This window comes from Pan troglodytes, chromosome 4, assembly GCF_028858775.2.
Source record: "Pan troglodytes isolate AG18354 chromosome 4, NHGRI_mPanTro3-v2.0_pri, whole genome shotgun sequence".
Classification (NCBI taxonomy): Eukaryota; Metazoa; Chordata; class Mammalia; order Primates; family Hominidae; genus Pan; species Pan troglodytes.
The window spans coordinates 134040672-134053389 of record NC_072402.2 but is presented as its reverse complement, the minus strand read 5'-3'; the positions used below and the strand labels follow the sequence as shown (position 1 = coordinate 134053389).

At 44.5% G+C, this 12718-nt stretch overlaps 1 protein-coding gene across 1 annotated transcript in view; it reads left to right on the top strand.

Moving 5' to 3' along the window:
• The window catches only part of TRPC7 (transient receptor potential cation channel subfamily C member 7), a 141973-nt gene that overhangs the window by 38471 nt on the left and 90784 nt on the right, over positions 1-12718 (top strand). The window contains exon 2 of the mRNA XM_016953877.4: positions 566-748. Within this exon, the coding sequence (XP_016809366.1) occupies positions 566-748 (183 nt within the window). The remainder of the gene's footprint in view (positions 1-565; positions 749-12718) is intronic.

Below are 12718 nucleotides of genomic sequence, written 5' to 3'. Positions count from 1 at the left end.
GTATATTATCCATCTTTCCAGTAAAATTCCTGTGTGCAGCAGTCACCAATATAGATCAGTGGTAAATGAGCGAAGTGTTATTTACATCAGCCTTAAAAGTTCATGTCCTTATTATTCCTCCCTCAGAACTGACTCAGAATTGGGCATAGAAAAATGCCATTTTGAAAGAGCCCAGGATGGGCTGTGGCAGGCATCCACATCATTAGAGAGCAAAGTTAAAAGACAGATTTCTTGGCCCCACCACCAGGTATTCTGACTCAGTAAGTCTAGGGTGGGACCTGGGAATCTGCAACTTTAGCACGCAGCTAAGGTGACTCTGATGCAGGTGGCCCATGGACCACACCTTCACACATGCTGACCTAGAGAAAATGTCCTTCAGGTCGCGTGTCAAGAGAAATTGCCCCGCCTTCTGCACCCAGCACATCCTGCTGCGTTCCATAAGTGCATCCAATGTGCTCCATAAGGTCACATGTGGTGAGCAGTTGCTGATCGACACTGCTATGCTGGGCAAGCCAATCTGCGGGGCTCCATGTGACATACCGCTGATTTCTCTTTATTCTGTTAGAACGATTACAGGAAGTTATCTATGCAATGCAAGGATTTTGTAGTGGGCGTGCTGGACCTGTGCCGAGACACAGAAGAGGTGGAAGCAATTTTAAACGGTGATGTGAACTTCCAAGTCTGGTCCGACCACCACCGTCCAAGTCTGAGCCGGATCAAACTCGCCATTAAATATGAAGTCAAGAAGGTAAGCTCCCCCATCTCTCCTGGTCTTCCCATCTCACCTCTCCTCTCGGGGCTGCTGGCCTTGCTTTTTGCTCATGTCTATTTTATGTTCCCACAGGGTGACCATGATGACACCCAGATTCTCTTTAGACAGGGAGCTAGCTGTCAGCTTCACAGGGCTGCTAGGATCCCCTCCACCATCCCTTCCCACCTCAGCCCCCAGCCCACCAGGAGAGAGAGCAGAAGCGTGAGTCAGTTCCTGAGCAGGCCTTGAGCCTGGACAGCAGAAGAGATCTTCAGCCTCAACCCACTGGCAGGGACAATGTCACCACGAGGGCTCCTATCAGTTAGCAACACAGTTCCCAAGTCTTCATGAGAAACATAGAACTCAGATCTTTCAAAAGCATTTACTGGGCTTCCTCTGTGTGCCTGAGGACTAGTTGTGTAGAAAATGTATTAATGTAAAGAGCTTATGAGATCAACAGCCCTGGGAGGCTTATAGAAGAATTGCACTCCAAAGGCATATGAAAGCCCTAAGGAAGCTCAAGTAGACTTTCCCAAAAGTAAACTCATGCCACCTCCTCAATAGACATCCAAGTGTCTTTAATGGCTGTGGTCACCAGTAGCCCTCAGACCTGTAGTGGCTACTCAGATTAAGATTATAAGGAGCAAAACTAAATTATGTTCCCACTTTGGATCTACTCTGGATGCTTTAGAATCTGCTCTTTTATTAGATGACATTACTCATCCTGATGAAAATTAGAGCATTCCAGAGATCCACATGTTTAAATATCAATGTGCTTTCCACATAAGCAAAGGAGCTGATTGGTCTTTGAGGGGTTTTAATGTTTTCAGCTTTTTCACCTGATCAAAACTGAATGGTATTTTTAAAGCCCCCAGACTGGCCTCTGGGCATTCTTTCTGTTTCCTGATTATCTTAATTTGTGTGTGTCTTAATTTGTGCCTTCAACAACCATATATATATCTGTGAAATTTATCCAGGGAGAGCTTCCAAGTTTGATAAAATCTTCCTGCCCTTTTACTTTGATATTATAATAATCACAAATTTTAAGAAAAGCAACTTTGCCTAAGACTCTGAGCTCAAAGATGAAATTGATGACTCATGGGAAAGGTGGCCTTTGAGATTAATATTAGAAAGCACAGTGTTGTTGGAAGTTGGGAGAATCGGGCTGCAGTTTCAAGTACAGTACAATACTATTTACTCAGCTCAGGAAAACTCACCTTTTAGCTTAAACCAAGAGCTCGCTGGGGCTTTTCACCAAAGTACGCAGTCACTCCCTGAAGCTGCTGAGATATCCTTTCCCTTGGGGTTCAAACAAACCCTGCTGTGGAGGCTGTCAGGCAGTGGTAAAAATGAGCTGGAGTTCCCAGAGCTACAAATATTTTCTTCCTTCCTGAAGCCAGATTATCCTCCTGCCTCCCAGCTCATGGTGAAGATGGAAGATGTCTAAAAACCACACAAAAGAAGATGCTTGGCATTTGCAGATTTATATTCACAGTTTGGGCTAATTATGCACAACTTCAACAGTCCATGGCATGTGGGCATTCACCATTTTTCTGAAACATAAATTCAAATCTCTTAGCAAAACTGACATGGAGGCTGGAGTTACTCAGTTAGTGCAGAAGTCTGGCCCCCACCTGATAACTATATGTCCTCTTTTGTCAATTATCAAGTTCAAAATGGCCCTGGGGATGAATGAGAAGGAAGAAATGAAGCCCTCCATGAACATGATAGTTTGGGTCAGAATTAAAATGTTTCATGAGGGAAATGATTGGCTCCAGTGGTATTTGCCAATTAAGGGAGTCGTAAGGTCTCAGGAAATCAACATGAATGTCAAGTATCTGCTGTAATCCATAGGTAGGAAGATGATAAATGACCTGCATAAAATGTCAACCTGCTCATTTCTAAGACCTTCAAGGGATACATTTTCTCAAACCTTGTATGCCATCATGCGACAGCAGACAGACTCATAGCTCTCCTTGACATTTATTCTTCATGAAATACCAGGAAACTAACCAATATTTAAAAGTCTTATTAATATTACAATGGGCTTCCATTTTTAATTTATGAATTTTAGCATACTTGCATGAGCACAATCTATCCCTGAGTATTCAAGTTATGAAATAACTAGCAGCAAGACCTACTTAAATGTACTGCCCTTTACAACTTAGATAGATGATAGATAGATAGATAGATAGATAGATAGACATCTCCTGAGGCTTCAGGCTTGAATATAAAACCATAAAACATTTCCAAGATTCTGCCCACATGGCATAAAATCAACCCATTAATTCAGCGACTTAAGAAAACAAGTTGTTCTTAGCAGTTCCATGGGCTGCTAATAAGTATTACCTTAAAAAAAGATTTTGTGTTCAGATAAATTTGGAAACCTTTAGTTAAACAGTCAAACAGGTTTTGTTTTTGTTTTCTGTTTTTCTTAAAGATATTACAGAGCCTTCAATATGCATCACACAGTGGCTTATGCCTGTAATGCCAACACTATGAGAAGCTGAGACAGGAGGATTGCTTGATGCCAAGAGTTTGAGATCAGCCTGGGGGACGTAGCAAGACCCTGTCTCTATTTAAAAAAAAAAAAATCACTACTCTAATAGATGAAGGATACAATATGTATTACATGACCACAGGCTTCTTCTCATGGTGAAACTAGTTTTTCATGTATCAGTCTTTGGGAAACTAATCTATAATCAGCCTCTATGTCTACGAAATGCCAGGATTTGAATAAAGGTGGTGCTGCTCTGTGGCTGGTACTGCATTCTGGATCGTGTCTCTCATATGAATGTTTGATTATCTTCAGGCACCACCCTAATGTCTGGACCTCTGGCTGGCTGAGTCACAGCACCAGCCTCCATTAGATGAAGATAAGTCACCCACCATGGTTCAAGGGAGTACCTGTTAAAGGGAAGGAATCCTGAACTGGGTTTCTGTTGACCAGGTTTCTAGCCTGATTCTCCTAACCCTGTGGTCTTGGGCAAGTCATTGAAGCTCTCTGAGTTTCATTCCCCGTTTGCAAAATGGACATATGAGCTTTTGCTTCACAGAGGTTTTTTTTTGTGTGTGTGTGTGAACTTCCAAATGAACTGATATGAGAGGAAATGCTCTAGAAACTATAAAGTTCTCTGCAGCTCCAAAAGGAAGCATCATTGCTGTCATTCAGTGATGACTCCCTTTCTTGGGACTCTAGGGTTCTTCTAATTCCCTAGCTGGTCCTTTGTTATCTCCCCAGAGAATGCTAGAAATGTCTCCCTGGGAAAGGACATCATTCATAAAGCCTAAAATTCCTTCCAAAATACGAAAGGCATTATGAGGACATGGTTTTACCCCCGTGACTTCTGCCTTAAGAGGGCGCTCAGCCTCCCCAGTAACCCAAGTGGGTGTGTCTTCGAAATGTCAAGCATGGTTTCTGGGAAGCAGAATTGGAGATGTAGCTGAGAGGTGCCTATTGAAGTCAGTCCCGGGTCCAAACACTTATTAATGTGGTCACTTGAGCAAATTACTCAGCCTTGCCTCTGTCTCACTTTCCTCATCAGGAAAGTTGGAATAATAATGCCTATATCATAGGTTATAATGAGAATTAAATGGGATAAAGCATTTGTGCCTCAAATATCTCCAGGCTTCAGTAGCCGATGGGTATAAATGAGGCCGTATTAACACACACATTGCTCACAGTCAATGCCTACATTACTTTAGGACATTTCTCTTACCCACCTAAGTGCATCCCAGCCCCTCTAGGCCACAGTCCCTGAAGAAGCCAAGCTTGCCTCATGAAAAATCAGGGATACGACCCTTCCCCATATTGAGTCACACCTAAGATCGGAAGGACTCTGCTTATGCTCTGCAGCTAAAGAAAACCACCCCTCCAGCATCGGCTTGCAGCCTCTCTACATAAACTGGCCTTGGCCTTCCCCTGCAGAGCCAAACACCTTGCAATCTTCTCTAACTCTGTCTCTGTCCTCCGGGAATCATGCCTAACTATCCTTCTTAAAGGCCTTTTCCTTCCACTGCATATCAACTCTAAACACATGCTAAGGAAACTTCCAGCCCCAACAACTGGGAACCAACCCAACCAGCCTCTGAATCCCAGTTTAGGCCTAGCTGGACTCAGGCTGCAGTTATGAAGGGACCCCAGTGTCTGCCATGTGGTCAGTGCTTAGTGACAGGGAACAGAGACCCAGACAGAGTTGTTGGCACTCTACTCAACTTGTCTAACAGAAGACACACTCTCATCCCTCCCTCTCTCTCCTCTAGATTGCTTCCTCATCTCTGGGCTTACAGGGATGATCTTTTCCCTTCTTTCCCCTACACCATTCCCTCCTCCTTCCTGACCCCACTCTGCCTTAATGAGGATCAGGTGGGATCTCCTAGTCACTGCAAGAAAACTTTGTGCATATCAGTCCTCTAGGAGAGTGGGACAAAGAGACCCAGAGAGTCTGGTTTTGCATGAGAGAGGTCTTAACTCTACCTATAAAGGAGATGGAGCATCTTTTGGACACTACTAAGCAAAGGCCTGCTACTGGGGGAAAAAAAGAAAAATGTGTGAATATTGTTTTCCAAAATATATTACTTCATGGCAGAAAGCACATATATTATCAGGCAGGCATGGCTGTATCACCAGCAAGGGTGATTAGTTCCATCTGACAAATTGTGTTAACCACTACCTATGAGGTCTAGGGACACTGAGCTCGGCCTTCCAAGGACCCAAGCAGAATAAAACACAGTCATACCTTCAAAGAGTTACCAGTCTAGTGAGTGAAATGGGACAGGTGTCTCATGACTGTAATAGCAGCAGCCTTTGCAGTGGGGTGGGGGAAGTCTCTTAAGTACTTCACCAGCTGAGCAAAGTAGCGTTCACACCTGTGACCTCTTTCAGACTTGCAGGTGGTCCCAGTTCTAGCATCTTGGGATGCAGCTTGGTTTGGGGGCCTCTGCTCTTGGTGCCAGCCAGCTTTCCTTCCAACTGAGGAGATCTCCACCCTCCTCAAGAGCCAGCTCCACTCCTCCTGAGCCTTCCAGACCCTGAAATGTTGAGGTGCCTTTTCCTGGCTCTGCCAGGCTCCCTGGGTTATTCCTGGCTCAGAAAGCTAGTCTCAAGTACAATAAAGACCTGGGACAGGACCATGGGAAGGGAACAAAGTGCAGAGGGTGGAAAGGACCCACTCGCTCTCCCTCACTTACATAGTTCCCTTTTCCTTCACACTGTTGTATTTTTTAAAAAATTCCCCTATGATTTTTATGCATTCACTCACTGAAAAGTTCATGTTTGCTCTTAAAGCTAAAAAATGAGGAAAGTGAACAAAACCCTGGAACTTCAGAGGTTCCCTCTGAGGTGGGGAGGGCATTTCTGATAGAAAGGACACGTTCAAAGCATGTTCAAAAGCCCTGTGATGAGAATAGACATGGTGTATAAGAGGAACTGAAGGAGGGTGAACGGGCCAAGCTGGGCCTTGGGAGGACTGGGTGTGACTGAGTCTGTAAGGATGCAGGCAGGGGACAGACCATGTGAGCCTGGTAGATCTCCCTAAGGATTTTAATCTTTTTATTATTTTTCTAAAGAACAATGGGGAGCCATTGAAGGACCTTAATCAGGAGTGGTTGTAAAGATTAGGATAGATGGAGAGACAGCTATTCTCTGAAAAAGCTGGAAAGGAAACAGGATGGGTGAAGATGGAGCGAGTTTTTTATGTGAAAGGGACAGGATATTAGCCAAGATAGGCTTTTACATTGTGTTAACAAACAAAACTAAAGTCATAGTGGCTTTTAACAAAAGTAAGTTTATTTATTGCTCATCTTATTTCCATTTGGAACTGAATTCCCTCAGGAATCCCGGCTGCTAGAAGAACCACCCTCTTAAATGTTTCCTGCATGCCAGAGGGTCACTCGGCTTTGGGAAATTGCACTCCAGCAATTGCGTGCTTTCACCTGGATGTGGCACACATTGTTTCTACTCGCCACTCATAGTGAAGAGTTAGTCATGCCTCCCACCCCTTCACAAGAAGGACCAGAAAGCGTAATCCCGGCGCTATTTGGCAGCTAGCACTAATGATTACCACGGGAGAAAAGTTGAGGGAATTCGTATTGATAGCTTCAACTTCTCTGTCAATAGGACAAAGAATCACCCTCTGAGGTAGAAGCAGCCTGAAGAAAGTAAAAAAATGGGAAAAATTATGTGGGAGATGGGAGAGGGAGCTGAGCAGTAGGTCTGATAGGCCTGCCAAGACTGGGGATTGAAATTCTTTGGCAATAGACTGCATTTTTAATAAAAGTGGAAGATCTCCACAAATGATGGTAACACAGAAAGTCAGTGTCCTCCATAAACCTCAGTTCCCTGCCATCAACTTCAAGATTCTTTCATAGACATGGGCTGGGAGCACACAAAATGTGCCCACAGGGCACAGCACTTGGAAAGTTACCCTCAGAGCAGAATGCCAAGGAGAAAAGGGCAGGCTTAGAGAGGAGGGGATGGGGGACCATTTCAACCCACATTGCCACTAGCTCTACAGTTGGGCCAGCGCCTCTTACTCTATCAGAAGTCCCTTGCCTCCTTCTATTCCAAAAATGACCACCTTGTGCACATTTTACAGTCATGCCATGAATGGGCCCATTTTTCTACCTGGAAAAACTCCTAGCAGATGAAACTATTAATAGAACTTGTCAGGTAGCAGTATAGTGTTAAGGCTGGAAGCCTGACTGCTCAAGTCCTCCACCTGCTGATATGGGACATAAAATAAGTTTCTCAGTCTGCTGGCCTGCAGGGAGCTCACAGACACAGTGGACACTGCTCCAATCCTAAAGGGCCTTCTGGCCTAAATATGTGCTCAGAGAGAGAACAATGCCAGCCGTAGCTGCACAACTGGCTGACATCCTCTCCCTAGTGCAGTGACCACGGGTAGGAACACTCAAGAGAGGGCAGATGCCCTCTGCTGGGCTCTGTTTCATTTCCTCTGTCTGCACAAAGCACAGGCAGGGCCAGTGAGCAAAGGGGACCTGGGGACATCAGGGCTTTCTAGAGGATGTCTGAGAGGCCAGTCAGACACTCACATGCCCTGAGCAGACATTCTCCTACTGTGTTTTCCTGCTGAGGCATCGTTTTAACAGATGCTCAGACTTAAGAAGATCAGAGTTGTCACAAACACAGTCTGGCTAGTCAGGCACTACCCCAAACTGCACTGCAGGATGCCTGGTAGTTGGCAAACACTGTTGGAATCCATTGGTGTCAAAAGCATCAATCATCTTCCTCTTTGGGAATTCCTCTAAGCACTTCCGTGGATCTCGCCTGGCCACATGCCACAAAAATGATCAATATCCATTAATCTCCTGGCTCAGAAGGGCTTTTACATGAGGAAGTTTTGTTTTCTCAAGAAGCAAATCTTCAGAAGAGAAAGAATAATTCCAGCATGTATATATGTAAATGTGAATTGTGATCCCTTTTCTGCCTGGAAAAACTCCCAGGAGAAGGAAAATAGAACTTGTGGGGCAGCAGTATAGTGTCGTGTCCAGGAGCCCGACTGTGCGTGTTCAAGTCCCAAGTTCTTCACTTGCTAGTCATGTGGTTTAGACAAGTTATTTGTCCTCTGGGCCTTGATTTTCTCATCCATAAAATACAAACAAATTAAAGTGTCTAATAAATAATAGTTAATGTTTAGAACACATGCAATGTACCTAGAACATGGTAGGTGCATAACAAAGTAGCCAATGGAAACTGTTTGCCATACTGATTTCTAAGCAGAATTACACTTAAGGCTAAGTCAACATTTCTCAAGCCCGACACCTTAACACTTTGGGCCAGAGAATTCCTTGCTGTGAGGACTGCCCTGTGCATTATAGGCTGTTTAGCAGCATCCCTGGACTCTATCCAGTAGCACCCTACCCCCAGCTTGCGTTAACCAAAAAAGTCTCCAGACACTGTCTCTAATGTCCTCGGAGGAAGGGGGAGGGGGACAAATAATTCCCTGTTGAGAACCTCTTGGCTGTTTTCAGGATCCAGGCTATACCCTCTTAACTGTCAGCCCCTGAATGCAAGGATTATAGTTATCCAAGGATGTGTTGTATTGCTCTAGACCAGGGGTTCCAAAACTTAACTGATTAATGAAGCCACTTGGGTGCTTTGTATAAAACAAACCAAAAAAAGCACCAGTGCCTCAGCCTCAGAAAGACAAATACCACATGATCTCACCTATATATGGAATCTAGTAAAGTTGAACTCATGGAAGTAGAGAGTAGAATCACAGTTACCAGGGGCTGAGGAGGTGGGGAGGGAGGGAATGGGGAGTTGTCAGTCAAAGAGTACAAAGTTTCAGAGAGACAGAGGAATAGATTTTGAGATTTATTGCACAACATAGTAACTATAATAAATAAAAATGTATTATATATTTCAAAATAAGTAAGAAAATAAATTTTCATGTCTCACCATAGAAATGATAGGTAAGCAAGGTGATAAATATGTTAATTAATTTGATTTAATCATAACATATTGTATACATATATCAAAACATCCATTGTACCCCATAAATACATACAACTATTTTCATGCACGTCCATGTGAAGAGACCACCAAACAGGCTTTGTGTGAGCAACATGGCTGTTTATTTCACCTGGGTGCAGGCAGGCTGAATCCGAAAAGAGAGTCAGCGAAGGGTGGTGGATTATCATTAGTTCTTATAGGTTTTGGGATAGGCGGTGAAGTTAAGAGCGATGTTTTGCGGGCAGGGGTGGATCTCACAAAGTACATTCGCAAGGGTGGGGAGAATTACAAAGAAACTTCTTAAGGGTGGGGGAGATTACAAAGTACATTGATCAGTTAGGGTGGGGCAGAAACAAATCACAGTGGTGGAATGTCATCAGTTAATATTATTTTTACCTCTTTTGTGGATCTTCAGTTACTTCAGGCCATCTGGATGTATATGTGCAAGTCACAGGGGATGCGATGGCTTGGCTTGGGTTCAGAGGCCTGACATTCCTGCTTTCTTATATTAATAAGAAAAATAAAATAGTGTTGAAGTCTTGGGGTGGCAAAAATTTTTGGGGGGTGGTATGGAGAGAGAATGGGCAATGTTTCTCAGGGCTGCTTCAAGCGGGATTAGGTGGCATGGGAAACTAAAGTGGGAGAGATAAAGCTGAATGAAGATTTTGTGGTAAGGGGTGATATTGTGGGGTTGTTAGAAGAAAAATTTGTCATGAAGAATTATTGGTGATGGCCTGGATATGGTTTTGTGTGAATTGAAAAACTAAATGGAAAAGGTCTAAGAATTGGGAGGACCTAGGACATCTGATTAGAGAGTGCCTAAGGAGATTCAGCATAGTCCTGCCAGCAAAGATTATTTATTTACTTCAAGAGTTAAGAGTGGCAGGTTGGGGATAGCACGAGGAGATATCAGCTGTGATGGCTTGGAGAAACACTGTAAACCGGCAGTGTAAACAAGAGCAGGGCATGTATGAGTAGTTGAGAATGGAGAATAGGAGTATGACAGACAGAAAATAGTAGGGATGACAAGTTTTTTTGGGGCACAGTCTAAGTTGGTCCGGTGTCTAGAATGAGACTGGGGCCTAATAAAAAGGAGCTCAAACGGGCTGTACCTTGTAGCATTCCAAGGACAGGTCTGACTTCTGAGAAGGGAATGTGGTAAAAGTATTGTCCAGTCCTTTTTAAGTTGGTGGCTGTGCTTGGTGAGGTGTGTTTTTAAAAGACCTTTAGTCTGTTCTACATGTCTTGAAGATGGAGGACCGTAAGGGATATAAAGGTTTCACGGAATACTAAGAGCCTGAAAAACTGCTTGGCTGATTTGACTAATAAAGGCTGGTCTGTTATCAGACTGTATAGAGGTGGGAAGGCTAAACTGAGGAATTATGTCTGACAGAAGGGAAGAAATGACTGCGGTGGCCTTCTCAGACCCTGTAGGAAAGGCCTTTACTTATTCAGTGAAAGTGTCTATTTAGACTAAGAGGTATTTTAGATTGCTGAGTCGGGGCATGTTGAGTAAAGCTAATTTGCCAGTCCTGGGTGGGGGCAAATCCTCGAGCTTGATGTGTAGGGAAGGGAGGGGGCCTGAATAATCCCTGAGGAGTAGTAGAATAGCAGATGGAACACTGAGAAGTTATTTCCTTGAGGATAGATTTCCACTATGGAAAGGAAATGAGAGGTTCTGAGAGGCGGGCTAGTGGCTTGTACTATAGCATAGCCTGCCTTTGCTGGTGTGTGGCGATTAGGCCTGGTGGAACTGCCATCAATAAGTCAAGCGTGATCAGGGTGAGGAACAGGAAAGAAGGAAATATGGGGAAATGGGGTGAATATCAGGTGGATCAGAGAGATACAGTCATGGGGGTCAGGTGTGGTAACAGGAATAATATGCGAAGCCAGATTGAAGTCCGGGCCAAGAACAATGGTAATTGTGGGACTTAACAAAGAGTGAGTACAGCTGAAGGAGCCGGGGAGCAGAAAGTATATGCGTCAGGTATGAGGAAGAAAATAGATTTTGGAAGTTATGAGAAATGTAGAGAGTGAGTTGAGCATAGTTGGTGATTTTTAGGGCCTCTAAAAGTATTAAAGCAGTGGCAGCTGCTGTACGCAGACATGAGGGCTAGGCTAAAACAGTAAGGTCAAGTTGTTTGCACAGAAAGGCTACAGGGTGCGGTCCTGGCTCTTGTGTAAGAATTCTGACTACACTAACCATGCCTAGGAAGGAAAGGAGTTGTTGTTTTGTAAGGGATTGAGGTTTGGAAGATTAATCGGACATGATTAGCAGGGAGAGCACGTGTGTTTTTATGAGAATTATGCCGAGATAGGTAACAGATGAGGATGAAATTTGGGCTTGACTGAAGTAATGGGGGCTGTCTGTGAAGCCTTGCAGCAGTATAGCCCAGGTAATTTGCTGAGCCTAATGGGTGTCAGGGTCAGTCTAAGTGAAAGCAAAGAGAGGCTGGGATGAAGGGTGCAAAGGAATAGTAAAGAAAGCATGTTTGAGATCCAGAACAGAATAATGGGTAGTAGAGGGAGGTATTGAGGATAGCAGAGTATATGGGTTTGGCACCACGGGGTGGACAGGCAAAACAATTTGGTTGATAAGGCGCAGATTCTGAACTAACTTGTAAGCCTTATCTCGTTTTAGGACAGGTAAAATGGGGAATGGTAAGGAGAGTTTATAGGCTTTAAAAGGTCATGCTGTAGCAGGCGAGTGATAACAGTCTTTAATCCTTTTAAAGAGTGCTGTGGGATGGGATCTTGGCATTGAGCGGGGTAAGGGTGATTAGGTTTTAATGAGATGGTAAGGGGTGCATGATCGGTCCCCAAGGAGGGAGTAGAGGTATCTTATACTTGGGGGCTAAGGTGGGGGGATACAAGAGGAGGACACAAAGGAGGCTTTGGATTGGGAAGAAGGGCGGCAATGAGATGTAGCTGTAGTCCAGGAATAGTCAGGGAAGCAGCTAATTTAGTTAAAGTGTCTCAGCCTAGTAAGGGAACTGGGCAGGTGGGGATAACTAAAAAGGAGTGCTTAAAAGAGTATTGTCTAAGTTGGCACCAGAGTTGGGGAGTTTTAAGAGGTTTAGGAGCCTGGCCGTCAATACCCACAGCAGTTATGGAGGCAAGGGAAACAGGCCCTTGAAAAGAAGGTAATGTGGAGTGGGTAGCCTCCATATTGACTAAGAAGGGGACGGACTTACCCTCCACTGTGAGAGTTACCCGAAGCTCGGCATCTGTGATGGTCTAGGGGGCTTCCGAGGCGATCTGGCAGTGTCAGTCTTCAGCCGCTAAGCCGAGAAGATCTGGGAAGGAGTCAGAGAGCCTTGGGCCAGAGTTCCAGGGGTGGCTACCAGGTGAGTTGAACAGTCCAATTTTCAGTGGGGTCCCACACAGATGGGACACGGCTTAGGAGGAATCCCGGGCTGTGGGCATTCCTTGGCTCGGTGGCCAGATTTTTGGCACTTGTAGCAAGCTCCTGGGGGAGGAGGTTCTGGACG